This window comes from Molothrus ater, chromosome 5 (assembly GCF_012460135.2).
Source record: "Molothrus ater isolate BHLD 08-10-18 breed brown headed cowbird chromosome 5, BPBGC_Mater_1.1, whole genome shotgun sequence".
Lineage (NCBI taxonomy): Eukaryota > Metazoa > Chordata > Aves > Passeriformes > Icteridae > Molothrus > Molothrus ater.
The window spans coordinates 16,087,211-16,104,381 of NC_050482.2; the positions used below are offsets into that span (position 1 = coordinate 16,087,211).

General features: G+C 36.8%; 1 protein-coding gene across 1 annotated transcript in view; it reads right to left on the reverse strand.

Moving 5' to 3' along the window:
- Positions 1 to 798: 798 nt before the first annotated feature.
- The window catches only part of CERK (ceramide kinase), a 41,376-nt gene continuing 25,003 nt past the window's right edge, over positions 799 to 17,171 (reverse strand). The window contains exons 7-13 of the mRNA XM_036400887.2: positions 15,937 to 16,011; positions 14,326 to 14,478; positions 13,414 to 13,519; positions 11,546 to 11,616; positions 6,645 to 6,850; positions 4,448 to 4,656; positions 799 to 3,536 (exon numbers count right to left, since the gene is read on the reverse strand). Of these exons, the coding sequence (XP_036256780.1) occupies positions 3,437 to 3,536; positions 4,448 to 4,656; positions 6,645 to 6,850; positions 11,546 to 11,616; positions 13,414 to 13,519; positions 14,326 to 14,478; positions 15,937 to 16,011 (920 nt within the window). The 3' untranslated portion in view covers positions 799 to 3,436. The remainder of the gene's footprint in view (positions 3,537 to 4,447; positions 4,657 to 6,644; positions 6,851 to 11,545; positions 11,617 to 13,413; positions 13,520 to 14,325; positions 14,479 to 15,936; positions 16,012 to 17,171) is intronic.

The window sequence follows — 17,171 nt, forward strand, 5'->3', positions numbered from 1 at the left end:
TGCCTGGAGCACCTCCTTCCCCTTTTTCACTGACCTTAAATGTCTGCAGGATGCTTATTCTCCACTCACTCCTTTCACAGCTGTTAAGCAGCACTTTTTACCCTTTCTTATTTATCACAGAAGTTCTAGCAGCGCCAGCCCATGAGCTCAGCTTTGGCCAGTGGCAGGTCCATCTTGGAGCTGGCTGGAGAAATGACTGTCAGACATGGGGACAATCCTCTGCTGCCTTCATCCACAAGTCCCCTCTGCATCCCCCAAAGCCTTGCCACACAAAAACACTACATTTCAAAAGGAGCAGTGTCTGCAGTGCTGAAAAGCATGTTCTCCTTCTGTGTCCATTGTTTATCTACAATGAACATATTTTACTTAGAATACATGCTTCATCTGTAGCAATTACTGCAACAAAACTCTAGATCCCCCCTCTATTTACCACAGTATTTATAGTATAATACATATTTATGCATCTTAGAACACCAGCTTCTTTTCTTTCTACAGCAATTACAACTCTAAATACCTGCATTATAGTAAGTTTCATATTCAGTTTACCCTTGTAGAGTTGCTTAGTATTAGCCTCAGTCCAGCTTCACTAGTTGCTTTCCTCCATTCTCAGTGTTTGTTCACTCACACTTGCCACAAAACTGTCATCAACCCAACTGGAAGGTTATGAATTGCTTCCCTCTGTTTGATCTTCACTTTGTTTGATCTGCTCACAGTGGTTACATTAAGCGTACAACTGCCAGATTTCTGTCAAAGTGAGATTTTTTTTCAAATTAAGTTGTGAAAAGAAGAACACCAATGTGCTGTTGTACAACGCAGTTTTATTTCTTTAGTGAAATGCCCTAGCGTCATAAAACAGAACACATTTTCTAATCTTGAAGCCAGCAAGATTGGGAAAAAAGAAAAATCAAAGCTGGTTTTCCTATACATAATTTCCATACTAAGATTACATTCAGAGAAAAAAATCCCTAGAATTAAAATGTAAGAAGACATTACTTACACAGCTCTCTTAAAAATAAACTGGACATGTAATACAACTCACATATGGTGCTTTGCTACTTTAATATGCTACAAATACAATTATTCAAATGCAACTATGCAGCTTTTCTATTACCTATGACCTTTAAATTTTATTATGTTGCAATACCTTTATTATTTACTTCACACTTCCTTACCATACTACACAATGATCTTTCATCCTTCTCTGGTGGCTTTTTTCTCAGAAAGGAGACCTTCACTGTGGCTTTCTTTGGAAACACCAAGCACTCAGTTTCAGATACTCAAATATTCAAAGCATTTCAATATACATCCACTATGAGATTATGTCTCCATTTTTCAAGTAGGGGTCTCATGACTTGCTAGTAAACTAATGGAAAAAGCTGGTTAGTATTTATTCCAGTTCTCATTGATGAGAATGTGCTCTGAATAGCTGCAATGCCTCCAACTCCCTCACTGTTGGTAAGCTGAGTGTGCACCACTACCTCCTGCACAAGAATTACTCTAACTTCAAAGTCTGGGTACTCTCACAATATTCATGGATTAACCACAACAACCATAGACATTTTTTAACAAATGACACTTTCAAAACATATTCACATTTGTAGAACTGCATAATTTCATTTTCAATGGGATGTTAGATCAAAAGTACTATTTCACTTATTAAACATGGCTTTAAAAATACAGTATACGTAACACCTGTTAGAAGTGTCAGAAAAACATTGGATGAATCAACATTTCAACTCATTGCAGTAACAAGGAAAGCAAAGAGCAGTAGCTCTGGAAAAGTATTCAAGTATTTTCCTGAAATACTATATAACAAAATAAAGATCCTAAACTTTGTATGATTGTACTTGAGGCAAATATAATTTGCAAGTGCTTTTTTTCATATAGAGCAATATGAATAATACTTTGTAGCAAAGATATAGAACACAATTGTGACAATACACAAAACTGGAATGTAAATAACTTCAATAGAAAAAAAATAACCTGCCATTTATAATAATATTCAAGTGCTTCAGTACTGAAATGACCAATTACCATGGCTTACATTAATCACATATATGAGAGACATGAAACTAACACAAACTGGATGACAGAAGTACCAATAAATATACATGAATACAGAATCATCAGCTGCTTGGATGCAAAAAAAATTCAGATGAAGTCAGTTTTAAAGAGAACGTTAAACTTAAAGAAACACTTTTAAAAAGATAGAATAGAACAGGGGCTAACTTCTGTCCTCATGCAGGAATAAGCCTGTACAAGAAAAGCAAAATTTAGCCCCAACCCTGGACACAAAACATGTATATGCCACAATACACAAAACTATATACAACTTAAATAATCACTCCATAGCTCTATATGACAGTCTCATGTTTTTTATTATAAAAACAAATCAGCACAGTGAATTCATGATTTGTCAGATGCCAGTTTCTTCCCTTGGCTTCACAAAAGCAAATTATTTTGTTTCCTATTTAGTTAAATTATTTAAGGATTTTCAATCATCAAATCATATTTCTAAACTTAACACTTCAACATCTTATTTTGCAAAGACATTTTAACACATGGAGTAGAATGTCCAGAGAATTGTGAAGAGGGAAGCTTTTAATATGTTAATATCAGATATTATTAAAACCTAAAACTTGCTGGTGTTTGAGAACTTATTTATATTTTCCTTTCCTGTGCCTTCCTGATATTATAGAAGTACTCCTGCAATTTGCTTACAAGACTTGACAGTTGCACTGTGTGGTATTTGGTATCATCCAAACAGTCATAAAACCTTTTATAATCCAAAAAGCATGATGCAAGGGAACCTTCAAAGACAGAATATATAGGATGAGGTGTGACCTGTATATAGTTGTGCTTTTATTTTTCAAATATCTGTACACTACTATTGTTATTACTTAAAGCCAGGAATGTGTGTTTGAATTGCATTGATAAGTTGCAAGGTATTGTCAAAATTACAAAATGAAATATTTTAATTTAAAAAAAAAAGCAAATGACAACACTGTTGTCCAGCATTTAAGCCACACACAATTACATAATACTCCCAGCAGAAAACATCTTCTCAGACACTGAAAATGTCTTATCTTGGTGCCAGTGGGAAGTCCAATGTTTCATAACATTTAGATATTATTGCAACACAACTACTAAATTAGCTGTCTAGAAAAGCAAAGAGAATTTATCAGTCATCATGAATACACAGATATAAGCCAATCCCATCTTTTCTAACATAATAGATTACATTGCTCCAATATATATTTTAATGATTACAATGTTTTTAAAAAAAAATGACACAATACAATAAGATGTCTAAAATTATAGTGAAGCCATAAAAAAAATCTAGAAGTTTAAAATACTTGTCAATTTGACTAAAATGCATATTTACTCAATTTCCTTGAGCTTTTATTTTTTCTTCTCCTCATTGGAGGAACAATGTCTATAGTAATTGTTCAATGCTACTCTGGCTGTGGGCAGCTTCATCTTTACAGTCTTCCTCAATTCCCCTCGCAAACAGTTTCATTAACTGGCAGTGAACCCTGAAAAATATAGAAATTAGTAAGAAATAAATGGGTTCCACATTTTTAACTTTAGTAATTTAATTCTAATAATCCATTTATTTTAAACAGCTGGACAAAGTTTCTTACTCCTGACTACAGAAACCACGCCCTCATTTTTAGATACAATCCTTCCCTGCTAAGAGGGCTGGATGCTTTCATGTGTCCTCTTTTATGCCCCTTGTCCACACAGGAAGTTCTATAGGCACCTAGATGAGTCAATCTTTATAAAACTCCCCTTTGGACTGCTAAGGGATTATATTTTAACACTCATATGTAAATATTATGGGTTTGGCTCCCTTTGTCTAAAAACAACAAACAAAACAAGGAACCAAAACTAATCCAAACAATAACAACAACAACAAAAAAACTAACCAAAAAACTCTTTCAAATTTCACAAACTTATTTTCAGATTTGATTATTTGCACAGCTGCAATATTCTTTCCCCATATGTGAAGACTAGAGATAAGACTGTGCTGTGTGCAAAAAAACCACAAAATATGGGACACAGTATTTTTGTCAGGCAAAGACGTTTACTTAAGCAAATAGAAAAAGCTATTGCTCAGAGTAATGAGGCATTCCACACATTTAAAAAGAATCCTTCCATCACCATCTTCACTTTCAGCACTTTAAACACATAATAACAGTTCCTAAGAAGTAAGTATGACTTCAAAGGTAGGGCCATCCATCTCAGAGTGATCATTTACAACATACATGGCTGCAGTGTTCTCTGGAAAGGATTCAAAATGGTAACAAAAATATTTAGGTTTATTATCAGAAGACTCGAATTTGCTATGCACAGGCATCTTTTTGGGATGCCTTTATAAGCATCTTCAAAATCAATGAGAAGGCTCAACGTGTTCTGCTATATAGACAGAAAAATCAATGCTTACCTCACTTCAATTGCTGAACTATCCAGAGTTTCTCCATCACAATTCCAGGTGCTATTAACAATATTACAGCAACAGGCTGGATGATCTCTGCAGAACTGGCCAAAACGTTTCTTTCCAATGTCCATGACATTGCTTTCATTGTCTTCTGAAAGCTTTGATGTAAATTGAAAACACTTAACCCGATAAACATCTACAAATGGAAAGTCAAACTACAGGGAAAAAAAAAAAGGCAAATCAGGCAATTATAATTAAATACATTTGATGTGTAAAGCCACTCAGCATTTTGTACTCCAGGAAAAGTCTGTCCACCCCAATTTTCTAGAAAAGCTTACGTGAGGTATAAAGTGATACTTGCTTTTGAAAAACTGCACAAGTCAAAAAAAATAAAGCCAAAATGAAATCTTACTTCTCAATGGTCACTGTATAGTGCCTATTATAGCAAAATGGTGTAACAAAAGCTGCATGGAAGACCATCCCACCCTGGACTGCCTCCTGACTGAGGCCCTGGACTGCAAGCTGATGGAGATAAGGGACTCAGGTCTGGGCTGAGGAAGGAGAATACATTCACAGGAGGATTAAGCCCAGCATCTTCAGGGTGGAGACCATGGCCCCGGGCTATCACTTGCCAGGCTCACCAGACCCACACATCAAAGGGGGGAGGAGGAGAGGATCTGGATGTGTGCTGAAAAAGCCTCTGGTCAGAAGCAGTGAATGCCCACCCTCTGCTGTGCAGAGGAGCTCCAGGGGCCCTCACCCTTGAAAGGCACATCCAAGGGACATCCACATGAGGGACAGCAGAGGGGGTGTCATGGCCCATCAAAGGCTGCCCTCAAAGGGGTCCCCAGACCCTGCACATGATGCAAAATAATGCAACAGATCCACAGTCTTACAGGCGACAGTGTCAAACCTGCTCCCTTCGGGGGACACACCTGGGTGCTCCCACCTGCACTTCCCATTACATTCAAAGAAAATAAAAATAATTTTAACTAGTTAATTCAGCTAGAAAAAGCTGAAGACCACTTAGATGGCTGCTCTTAAAATCGAGGCTGCAGATTTACACTACAATATTGAACAAATGCTTTAATACAGGAATCATCAATTGAAGGGACAATAAATTAGAGGATGCCTCCATCAGCCCTAAAAGCAACTTAACAGATACAGAGCTAACTATTCAGCAAGCTGTATATGGAATACAGACAGGTCATTTAGCAAAGACCATGGAAAATATCTGTGTGTGTCTACAGGAAGGGGATGACAGGGAAGCAAAGGTGAAAACCAATCTGTAGTGATGTATAGTCACTCTTTTCTTTTTGTTTTTTTTTTCCACATTTTCTTAAGTTTTCAAGAAGCGTTTCCCAAGAAGGGTTTTTATGGTAGACACTAACCTGAGATAAGGACACATGTACGACCTTGCATTTAATCTCCACTGCAAAACCAGCATATCCCAGAGAGAAATGGGATCAAAGCAATTTTTTATTGCTTTTATGCACTAGATATGACATTAGTCCATTGTTCAGGTAATTTCCAGAGATGTTAATAAAATCAGGTTGTGAAAAATATTAAATATGTGTAGTCACAGTCATAACTTGGTTTCAAGAGATATTAGGATCCAAAGCAGTGATGAATCTTCCTGTCTGACAGCTACAACAGATGCAAGAAATAATTTTCAAGCTGAATGCATAAAGCTCATCCTGGTCACTAATATGTAGTAAAATACTGCTAAAAGCCTGCAGTCTACAATCAAATTGCAGTTCTGGTAACTTAATTCTAAAACATATTTTTATACAGTTCTCAAAAGTGATTTATTATTCTTCACCACAGCTACTATCTACCTCAGCTACTCATGCTGTGAGTAGTTTCTCATGCTGTGAGCAGTTTTTCATGACAACTACATGATGGCACAGTTGTGATAAAATAACTTTAAATATTGCTCAAACAGCAAACACATGGAAAATGTTACAAAAATGAATTCAGATGGCAAAAATGGAATTTTGTTAAAATGCTAAAAGGCCAAGGAGTTGACTTTGGTAAAATGTTTTGAGCTGCTTTTTTTTTCCCCATGATACACATGCTGAGATTGCATCATGCAAAATGCATAAATTAAAAAAAACCAAACCTGCTTTATAGATATTATTTCTGTCCTATAAGAATAACAATATTTAAACCTTTGATGGATACAGTCAAAAGGAATACACACCTGATCATCTTGGTTCGTGTGTCTGACAAGATACCGTAGAAAATCGAATCTGGAGCATTTCCGAACTAGGATGAGGTCTGCTGAACCATCTGCCAAATGAGCTGCTGGTGAAAGACCTTTGGGACTTCGTGGACAGGCACAGCTCATATTTACTGCATTGATGGCTAGAAATTTCCCTTTTATAACCTTCCATTCTTCTTCACCTTCTGAAACACATCAATAAAGATGTGGAGACAGGTGATCATTTGATCTATTCACAAGAACACTAAAAAGCAATCAATGGCAACTTAAAAGTCTTCCCTGGCCATATTCATGTACTGTCAATAAATATCTAAAATAAACTACATTTAAAAATAATATTTTTAAGTATATGTTTTTCATACACTAACAGAGAAAGTTGCTTTCTCCCTTCTGACTGTGACAATCTCCCATAACTGCTTGCCTGCTCTGGCATATGCATGCTAAATTCAGGATCAGTGCTATCTGGGAAAACCTGCAAAGCCATAGGAAAGGAAAAGACAGGCAAGTTACAACTCTTGTAGTATGAAAGTTCAGAGGGATTAACTTTTTAAAATTCTATTTCTGCTCTTCAACTTGTTAATCTTAAACAATGATGCAAGGATTGTAGTTTAGTATTTGGCTTCTGAAGCAATATTCCTCTTCTGCCTCAATGCAGCAACTTAATGTTTTTAAAAAGTCAAAGGGAAGGGATGACTCAGGGAGCAGCAAGGACCAGCAGGCAGCATAGCAGGAGGCTGCTTCCACTCTAGCTCCAAATGCCCCAAGATTAGAACTATTAACAGAGTTAAATGTTCCTGTGTGCAAATCTTCAGAGATTTCTGGAAAACAACACAAAGCCTCTTTTCAATACCTTGAAACCCTGTTGGAGATTACACGTAGACAATGTGTGCTGGCATTGATACTACCAGGAAGCAGAGAAATTTTCTAGAACAAAGAAGCATTGGCAGGCAATGCAGACTTGATGCCAAAACTGTTTTTTCTTGAATATGGATAAAAATATATTAAAAATGCCTTTTTTATTTTTAGATTACATGTATTTGTCTTCCTTATTGCAATAAGAAAAAGCCAAAAAGCAGCCATAACACTGTTGTTCTCCTACCAATATAAGTGGACTCATTTCAAATGAACAATTCCACAGAAGTAATGAGTGCAGAACAGACTATGGACATGCATGCTGCTCTAAGACTGGGAAGAGTGAAGTGCCATTAGGGGTAAGATTAAGGAGCGAACAAAAAGTGCTTAAGTTTGTTTATGTATACAAGGTAGAGATTTTGAGGAATGTTAACTGGTATGGACTTGATCTAACATGATTTAGTTCCCCACATTTTGGTTAACTTACAGTGATTTTCAAGGTGCTTTTCTGATGGGATTCCAGATGATGTTTATGCTATATATTTCATGTCCTGAAATTCTGATATTCCTTACTGTCTCAGTTCTAGGAACTTCACATTTACTTTAGAGAATCATTATTACAATTGTCTAGGTTATTTTGAACCTGAAGTCTGTGATGCATTCATTTTGAATCAACATGTTCCAGGCTCTATGCATCAGGGAAAACAAAAAGAAAAAAATTGTTTCTGAAGTATTTTGTAGTTGTTCACTCTTTGAACTTCTCTTGTTTTCTGGAATTCATTGAAAGTTCTTACTATCCACTCTCTAGTAACAGAACAACAAAAACAATTTTCCAGGAAAAACCATGTAAACCATGTGACAAAAGACTTAAGGAAAACAAAAAGCTTTATTATAATTTTTCCATCTAGACTATTCCCTCTACCTCCTGAGAAACAAATCAGAAATAGCAAGAACAAACCGCGGCTTTTAAATTAAACATTTTTGCTTAATTTGCCACAGTGCTTTTTAGTATTGCTTGCTTTACTGCCGATCTTTTTATGTTGCTTTCAAACATGACATTACCAAAAGAAGTAATTTAAATCAGATTCAAAATGTGCATCTTTAGAGAGCTGAGACATATCTAAATGCCAGACTATAGAATGACAGTTCAGGCTGGAGGCAAATGACAAGACCCTGCTCTGAGATGAAGGTAACTGAACAGAACATGAACTACTGGAACTGAAAACAATAGACATTTTCCAATACACAAACAAGAAAATGCAAACATCTTCCTTTACTGATAAATTCTTTTGCTGTTTCTCTGAGAAGCATTAGTAATTTAGTCATCAGTGTGTCTAGATATGTATTAACATTTAAAGTATGCTTAAGGTAAAATGCTTCTTTATGTTACTGTAATAGATGGTTTTCATCTGGTATAAATCTCAGCATGTAACCAAAGAACACCTTCACTGTTCAAAGTAAGAATGAAGTCAGGGTATCAATCACATTTTAAATGATGAACTCTTTTTATAACCATTTTGCAGTGTGTATCACTGTAACAGCACAAATTATTTGCTCAAAATATCCTACAGGAGGGCAGTCATAAGGAGTGAGTGCATAAGTGACACTCATCAGTGGCCTATTGTGTACACACACTGCATGAAATGCTGAAATCAGCATAAAGTACTAACAGTCAACATTTACTCAGCACATGCCCAGAGATGCCTGCACAATACAAAGAAATATGTTCAGCAACAACCAATCAAGCATCCTTCTAAACTGATCTGAATTACACACAAACCTGGTAGGCACAATGCAAGAGTCAGCCAAGACACCCTGCTGAGTGAAAAGCTTCTCTGAAGTGGAGATTTAAAATCCTTTCTATAGTGAATCAAAAGTAGCTGATTGTATTATTTCCTTACCAGTACTGCATGGATAAGAGACTAGACTGCAAAGAAAGCCAGCTACCAGAAGTAGAGTGGAATAAAGTAAACAATATCCTACATAATCAGCTGCTTAATGTCACTTGCAATGTTGCCTAAAACTGTCTTGATTGCTAACTAACCTGTAGCTTTCTAGTAGCTCCTTTGCTAGATGAAAGGGAACAAAAAGGCAGATTTAAAAACCAAACCAACCAACCAACCAACCAAAAAAAACCAAACAACACACACAAACGTGAAAAAATACACATAAACCAACTGACAAATAAAAGATAAAAGGTCGGCAATTTATAACTACAATCACTTCTCAAAATGACAAATTTTTTTTCTTACCAAAGAACCTACTGTCATATTTATATTATTATTTCTATGCATTATTTATACTCTAAAAAAATTTCTTTAGTTGAATCTGGGCATAGATTAAAATAACCCAAGAAATATTCTGATTTGACCATCTCTTGTCTGTATCAAAGATCTGAAAGCAGCAGCTAGGATGAAAGCACTAAGCAAGTGTAATGGGAATTCAAGTTGCACAGAAATCTTTATGCTACCAGTGAATCTCCACAGTATGATGATCTTTTGGCTAACAAATGCCTAGAACCTGGCACAGTCACAGTGCAAAAAAACTGCAATTGTAGGACAATGTAGGTCATAAGGGCCAAACGCTTGTCATGAAAATTATAATTGTAAGCACTGGGCTCTACAATAAGAAATAAAAACAGAGTAAAGGCAGAAAGAAGCACCCACAGGAAGCCCTCCTGCTCTTTAAGACGGGCTTATCCAAAATGATGAACCAAAGCTGGAGGCAAAACTCAAGTGAATCTACGTTATCTTTCTCTAGGAAGGCTCCAGGTGTAGCAATATCAATACTTCTTCCCATTAGGATGTAGCAGCCAGGCACAAAGAGATACAACCAGGGGAATGACTGAAGAGAATTCATTAACACTTGTTTAAACAAGAGGAAAGAAAAGTTATGCCCATTAGAAAAAAACCCTACACAAGTGTGCACAGGGGTTAGAATGGGGATGAAAGAGAGAGTAAGGACAGCATAACTAGAGAAAGAGGACAGAAATCTCATTTATCATTTATAGTGAGTATTGGTGGGATGTTGTACAGAAATACTGAAGTCCACTAGATCAGTTACTAGTTGACCAAGTTATCAGCCTCATAGTAGGGTGACATTTCTGCTAACAAACACAAATTTTTAATCCTGATCTATTCTAAAAGTTATCTTAATGAACTGCTTCCTTCTATGACACATCACAGTTTATCCATTCAGTCCTTTTCACGAAAATCCATTGTCTTAGCTCACAGAATATTATTTTTCTTAAAGAAAAGAAACTAAACACACTGAAATATACAATTAGTATAATTTTATCAGAATTTTCTGAAGTTTGGGTAGAGAAGACACCTTACATGTTTTTCACATACTTAGAATCCGAGTGTCATAGAATCATTTTGTTTGGAAAAGACCTCTAAAATCAGAGTCCAAATGTCAAATTAGCACCACTAAACCACATCTGACCAAGTGCCACATCCATGTGTCTTCTGAACCCTTCCAGGACACCACTTCCATGGTCAGCCTTTTCCAATGCTTGACAACCCTTTCTGTGAAGAAATTTTTCCTAATATCCAAACTAAACCTTCCCTGGCATAATTTGAGGTCATTTCCTCATAACCTGGAAGAAGAAAGAGAACCCCACAAGGCTACAACCTCCTTTCAGGCAGTTGTAGAGTGTGATGAGATCTCTCCTGAGCCTCCTTTTCTCCAGGCTAAACACCCCCAGCTCCCTCAGCTGATCCTCACAGGACTTGTGCTCCAGACCCTTCACCAGCTCTGTTGCCCTTCTCTGGACATGTTTCAGCACCTCAATGTCCTTCTTAAAGTCAGGGGTTCAAAAGTGAACACAGGATTAAAGGTGTGGCCTCATCAGTGATGAGTACAGAGAGGCAATGACACAGGTGTTTTCTGTAAGCTGAAAGAAACAATGGATTATCAAGTAACTCAATGTTTAAAAAACCAAAATGCACGCACACTTGAATTGCTATCTTCTGAAAAGGAATAATTTGTGTAATACTATCACATTTTACTTTCTTTTGATAAATTACCTTCATGTTTCAATCCATGTTCCTTGTTCTGTTCTGCCAGCTGTTTCTCACTTTGCTTGCAAATGTAACATCTGAAAACAAAAATACCATTCAATTCCTGAAAGACCTCCACTATTATTCATTTCAACTTTTTTATTTTACCCAGTCATTACAAGATCTTCCCCCACCACAACATGCACCACAGCACTGACAATCCTCATGTGGCATGAACAATCATAGCCATGCACACATTATTTAAATACAGTTCTAAAGATTACTGGATGTCAGAGGTAACAGCAGCAGAGAGCTACAAGATCACAAAGGTTGGAAGGCATCTCTGATGTGACCAATGTTGGTCTCACAGGAGAGCTCAAAGTTGGCCTTGCAGGATCAGGATGCTCAGTGTCTTATTCAGTCAGGTTTTGAGGATCTGTGAGGGTAAAGTCCAGAGACCTCTGGGCACCTTGTTCCAACATCTGACTGCTCCAACACTGAAAGACACAGACATACTGGAGACACTCCATCTCACAAGTGTCCTTGCTCATCCAAATTGCTTTTCTATCCTGGTTATTCAAGGTACACTTTCTGAGTATCAGAATGGATTATTCTTGAACTCTGAGGAGGTACCAACTAACTCTCCTATGCCTCTTTGTACTCCAGGACAGTCTCCCATGGAATCTTGCCAAGATACCCAAATAAACCAAAGTCCAAGGTTGCAATTCTACTTTTTGTCTCATTTACTTCTCTCAGAAGTTAAAACTCTATAATCTCACAGTCACCACTGCCAAAACTGCCCTCAACCATCACATCCCCCACATCTCCACTTTTTATCTTCTGTATCAACACTGGCAGAGCAGTTGTTCTAGCCAGCCTGTCAATCACCTGCATGATCAATCTCATTACCACACCCCAGGATTCTCCTAAATTTCTTGTGCCTGGCCCTACCCCTTCCAGCAGTCATCAGGAAGGATAACTGATAACTGATAAGGAATGCCTGTGAGGCACCAGGCATTCCTTACTCCATTCCTGAGACCTGGATGACAGCTCTCTCCCTCTGAAGCCTCCCCTCTCTCTGATGCATGAGGGCACCTGATGGGTCAGGATAGCTGCTCCAGCTGATACTGGAGTCTGATCTCCAGTCTGTCACAGCACTGGCACAGCAGTCGTATTGTTTCTGGATGAAGTTTGTGGCTTCAGAAGTGGCTTTGAAGTTTGGCGCAGTGACAAGTACTTTATGTCTGATAGCTAAATCTATATATAAAGAGGAATAATTAATACTAGTGCTTAACTTCAAGCAAGTAAAAGCAAAGAGAAAGGAAGGAGCACTAGGAGATTAAGGCAGGTCCCCTGACTAAAGAAACAAGTGAAGCATATCAGAAAGAATTAATACAGCATCATAGTAGCATACAAAGAAACAGGCTAAATAGGCTAATTCCTGAGAGTACCTGTCCTCAGGACAAGCCATGCCAGCTGTTATGGTACTAAAACAACCACTAAAATTTCTAGATGCAGTTAGGATGTGAACACTTGAGAATTTCTGAATTATTATTTCCATTTGTAGAAGCTACAAGCCATCGAGATTTTGATTTCTTAGTAGGAACACAGCATAGTATCCTCAGCATCTTGTAACTGAATCCTGTGCTGTTATATTTTGCTTCACTTAAAATTGAGGGAGAAGGAGAACCAGCTAACAAAATTTTATTAGATTTCTGTTTAATGATCTGATAAAATGAGGTGTTCTTTTTAATGAGTCAATAATTGTTTTTACAAGCTTATCTCTTTCAGAGTAAGTCTTTTGATATTAAAACAAATAGTTCTGTAACCTCTATTTATGTACAGGCCTTTTTAAATAGTTCACACCAAATATCCAGAGATAAACATTAGCCTACCCTGTTCTGCAGCTCTCTTTATCTCGTGGAGATCCATGTGTGTGTTTTGCTGGTTGATAAGCAATTGTTCCTTCATAATAGTGATGAGAAAGAAAAGTTTTGAAGCCTACATTAAAAAAAAAAGGCATTATACACCATTAAGTCATTATAAGTCCACATGGCAAATATCTCTGCATACATTCCTTGATTTTTCATCTCTTTCCTTCTCTAAGGACTGCAAAACAATAGTAGCCCTCCTCAAGCTCAGAAGTCCTTTTCTTATGATGTTTTAGACTGTAAGGAACAAGAAAATACCACAGCACCACTCCAATGTTTTAACATTTGTCGGAAGTGCCATTATTTCACTTGACAGCTTTAAAAACCGACTAAACAATTTAGTAATATATCACTGCTGAATCTTAAAATTTGCCTGCACTTAAACTTTCCTCAAGTATCTTCTTTCCCTAACACAAGATAAATCAAACAGGGCAAAAGATACTTTCCACTAGCATAGGATTTATCCAAATTTTAGGTAACAAGACTAAATCACTCATCTCTCTCTATAAGGGCAAAATTAACAATTCATTCCATCAACTGAATGTTCAAGACGGAGGAGTGCCTATCTCTCTTTAAGTGAGTAAAAAGTAAGTCAAAACGATTAGGACAGAGAAGTTATTACTTTTTAGGCCATTTTCAATAGGTGGCACATATTCAACACAAATTTACTGAGCCCACTCTCAATGTTAACCCCAAAGTTACAGAGCTTTATGTAATGTAATCCAATATACTTGGTACTACAAAGAGTTTAAAATCAGGTTCAGTCTGTTTCTGATGTTTACAAGCTTGGAAGAAGGTTGGTTTGGAGAGAATAAACCAACTATTCCAATATGCTTACATGCTGACAAAATAATGTAGTAATTAAAAAAAAATTACCTGAGTAGTCATATCTCATTGGACCCATCCACCGCTTCTTCTCACTATCTTTCAATATATCTCCATAAAAACCATAACCCAGCAATGACACAGAGTATTTCAAAAATGTGTTGTTGTGATGTACAGAAGAGACATCCAGAGGCTGACAGTCACCTATGAAGATCAGAAGTGCAAGGGTTTGTCATGCCTTATTTCATTTGCAGCTGCAAGCATGATAGTAGCTTTAACACTGCAAAGTCATTAAAAATAAAAAATACATATTGCATTTATGTCAATATATGTCATAAATGCATATACTTCTTACACATAAAGAAAATGAAATATAATTTTTAATACTAATTTAATTTCATACTTCAAAAGCTTTAAACACTAAGTGAGAAGAAAGGGCTCAGTATGCTAAAAACTTGTAATGAAGAATTTACAGTCCTTTACCCTGTAGCAGTAGGAGGGGATAGAGTTGAAGAACTATTTAGATTAGAAAAGGCCTTTGGGATCATCAAGTCCAAACGCTAACCCAGCCCTCTCAAGGCCACTACTAAACCATGTCCCTAAGTGACATTTTGTCTTTTAAGTATTGGCACCTTGTGTCAATGCTTAACAGCCCCTTTCCCAGGCAGATCGATGCAGTATCTCCTGTACATCTCCTGGGTACTACTTACACTTCTGTGTCATACTATCAGAGGATATTCAAGCTGCAAGGAGCCTTTGAGGTTTCTCATCAAGCCTTCCACTCAGACCAGGTTCAGCTATAAGCCCAGGTTACTGGGCTTATCCAGTCAAGTCCTTGAAATCCCCAAGAACAAAGAATACACCACTTCTCATGCAAACTTTGGAATGATGGTGGAAGTTGGGGTGGGTTTTTTTGCTTTGTTTGTTATTTTGGTGTTTGGGGTTTTTTTCTGTTTCACAGGTAGGTTGGACCAGATGACCCACTGTGGTCCCTTCCAACCTGACCCATTCTGTGATTCTGGGACTTAACAACACAGCTAAAATACTATGAGATAGTAAAGCCACATCTTTCCAATCCTAGTCCAAAGGCTTTAACTCCACAGATGCTGAACAGAGTAAACCATAGGTTAGTAAGAGAAACACATGTAAATCTTTGCAACACCAGATCCTAAAACTGCAGCTGTTACTCAGTAATGATATCAGAAGGCATTGTAACTCTAACTTGGCAAGGGGATACTGAATTGCCCAGGACAATTGGACAACTAGCACAAAATAGTACCATTCAAGTGTACATGCATTTCTCAAAGCTTTTATTTTTCTCTAAGATAGATATACATATGTATAGAGATACAGTCCAACAACTGATGCTTATTGCTATTTACTACTTTCAAAAGAATGACAGAATTCATGAAAACTTTAGCACAACATTTTTGAAATATTATGTTCCCTTGAAAACAATGAATTACTGTAGGGAAAGCAATCGATTTTTAACCTCCCAAATTTCAAATCAGAGACTTAAATCCCAGACAAAAACTTTGTATTTCAATTCAGCCATTATGTTAAAATTACATTTCACAGACATAAAGGAAGAACTAAATGAAAATGGTATTTTGGGCTACTTCCATTGTTTTTGTAACAACACAGCAAACTGCGACCACCCACCTACAATAATATGAAGAGCTGAAGTTACTGGATCAGAAATGCCAACAGTTGAATAGCATATGCAATCTGTTGATCCTGAAAAATAAAAAACTAGGCATCAATTTGTATGTTTGCAAAACAAGTATTATTGGCACAGTCCTCCAAATAAAAGCATGATATTCCTTTGGTTTGCTCCTTTCTGTTTTATGGAACAAAGTAAATACAGGAATATTGTATTATTATTTTTATTATTTAAATTGTAACATCCCACCCCCCATGAACACAAGTTATTGCTCTCCACACAAAGTACAAAAATTTCACAATATAAGCAATAAATATATAGCAGTTCTAAAGGGAAGTGGGTTAATTTACATGGAAAATTTACCTATTACATTATAGCTTTTATATCAAATGAAGCAGCCATACATTGATTCTCCTCTGTTTAGGACTTCTTGCTCATTGAGATCTCATGAAAGCAAGAGAAATTGACTGGTCTGCTGTTTTTTGTGGTACTGATCTAAATTTCAGGATGTCATCTTATATAGAAACTTCTGCTCTGTTCTATTATTTGAAAATTAGTAAAAATACTTGCTTTCAGGAATTAGTTTCTGGATAACAAAATAGACAGAGATGTACCTTTACAGACTTGATGCAAAATACCTACAAGAAGAAAGTGGGGAAGCTTTAGGTTTCACCTATATGCTGTTTAGAAATTGACAACTCTCCCTCCCTGTTTCCTATAGAAAACAAGAGCCTAACACAGGGATCTGGTTTCTGCTCTGCAGCAGGGACTTGGAACTCAGATCCAGACAGACAGAAGTGTATTTGGTGCAGCACCTAACTCCGAATTTCTTACAGTTTCTCCCAACCCTTCCAAGAAACTGAATTCCTTCAAAGTCAAAGGTAGATAACTGAAAAGATAAACTCTGTCCACATACATGTTCTCAGATTTCCTACCAATGCATTAGGTGGAAGAGCAGCTCAAATACAGTGTACTTGATTTCTGAGGCCTTATCAAATTGAAATAGAAACTAATAATGGAGGAATGAGCAACCATTATTTAAAAACCACTTTTAGTTCTTTTTCATTTAGGAAATAGTCAGGGCATTAGCAATTAATAATGGGAGCAAAGAAAATCCTTTCCTTTTCAGAAGATTGACACCACTTCCCCTGCATGTGAATGGCAGGACAGAAGCTTTTACCAAGTAAATATTATGCAGAAATCTACCACAGTGAACAAGCAGCAGCTCCAGGAG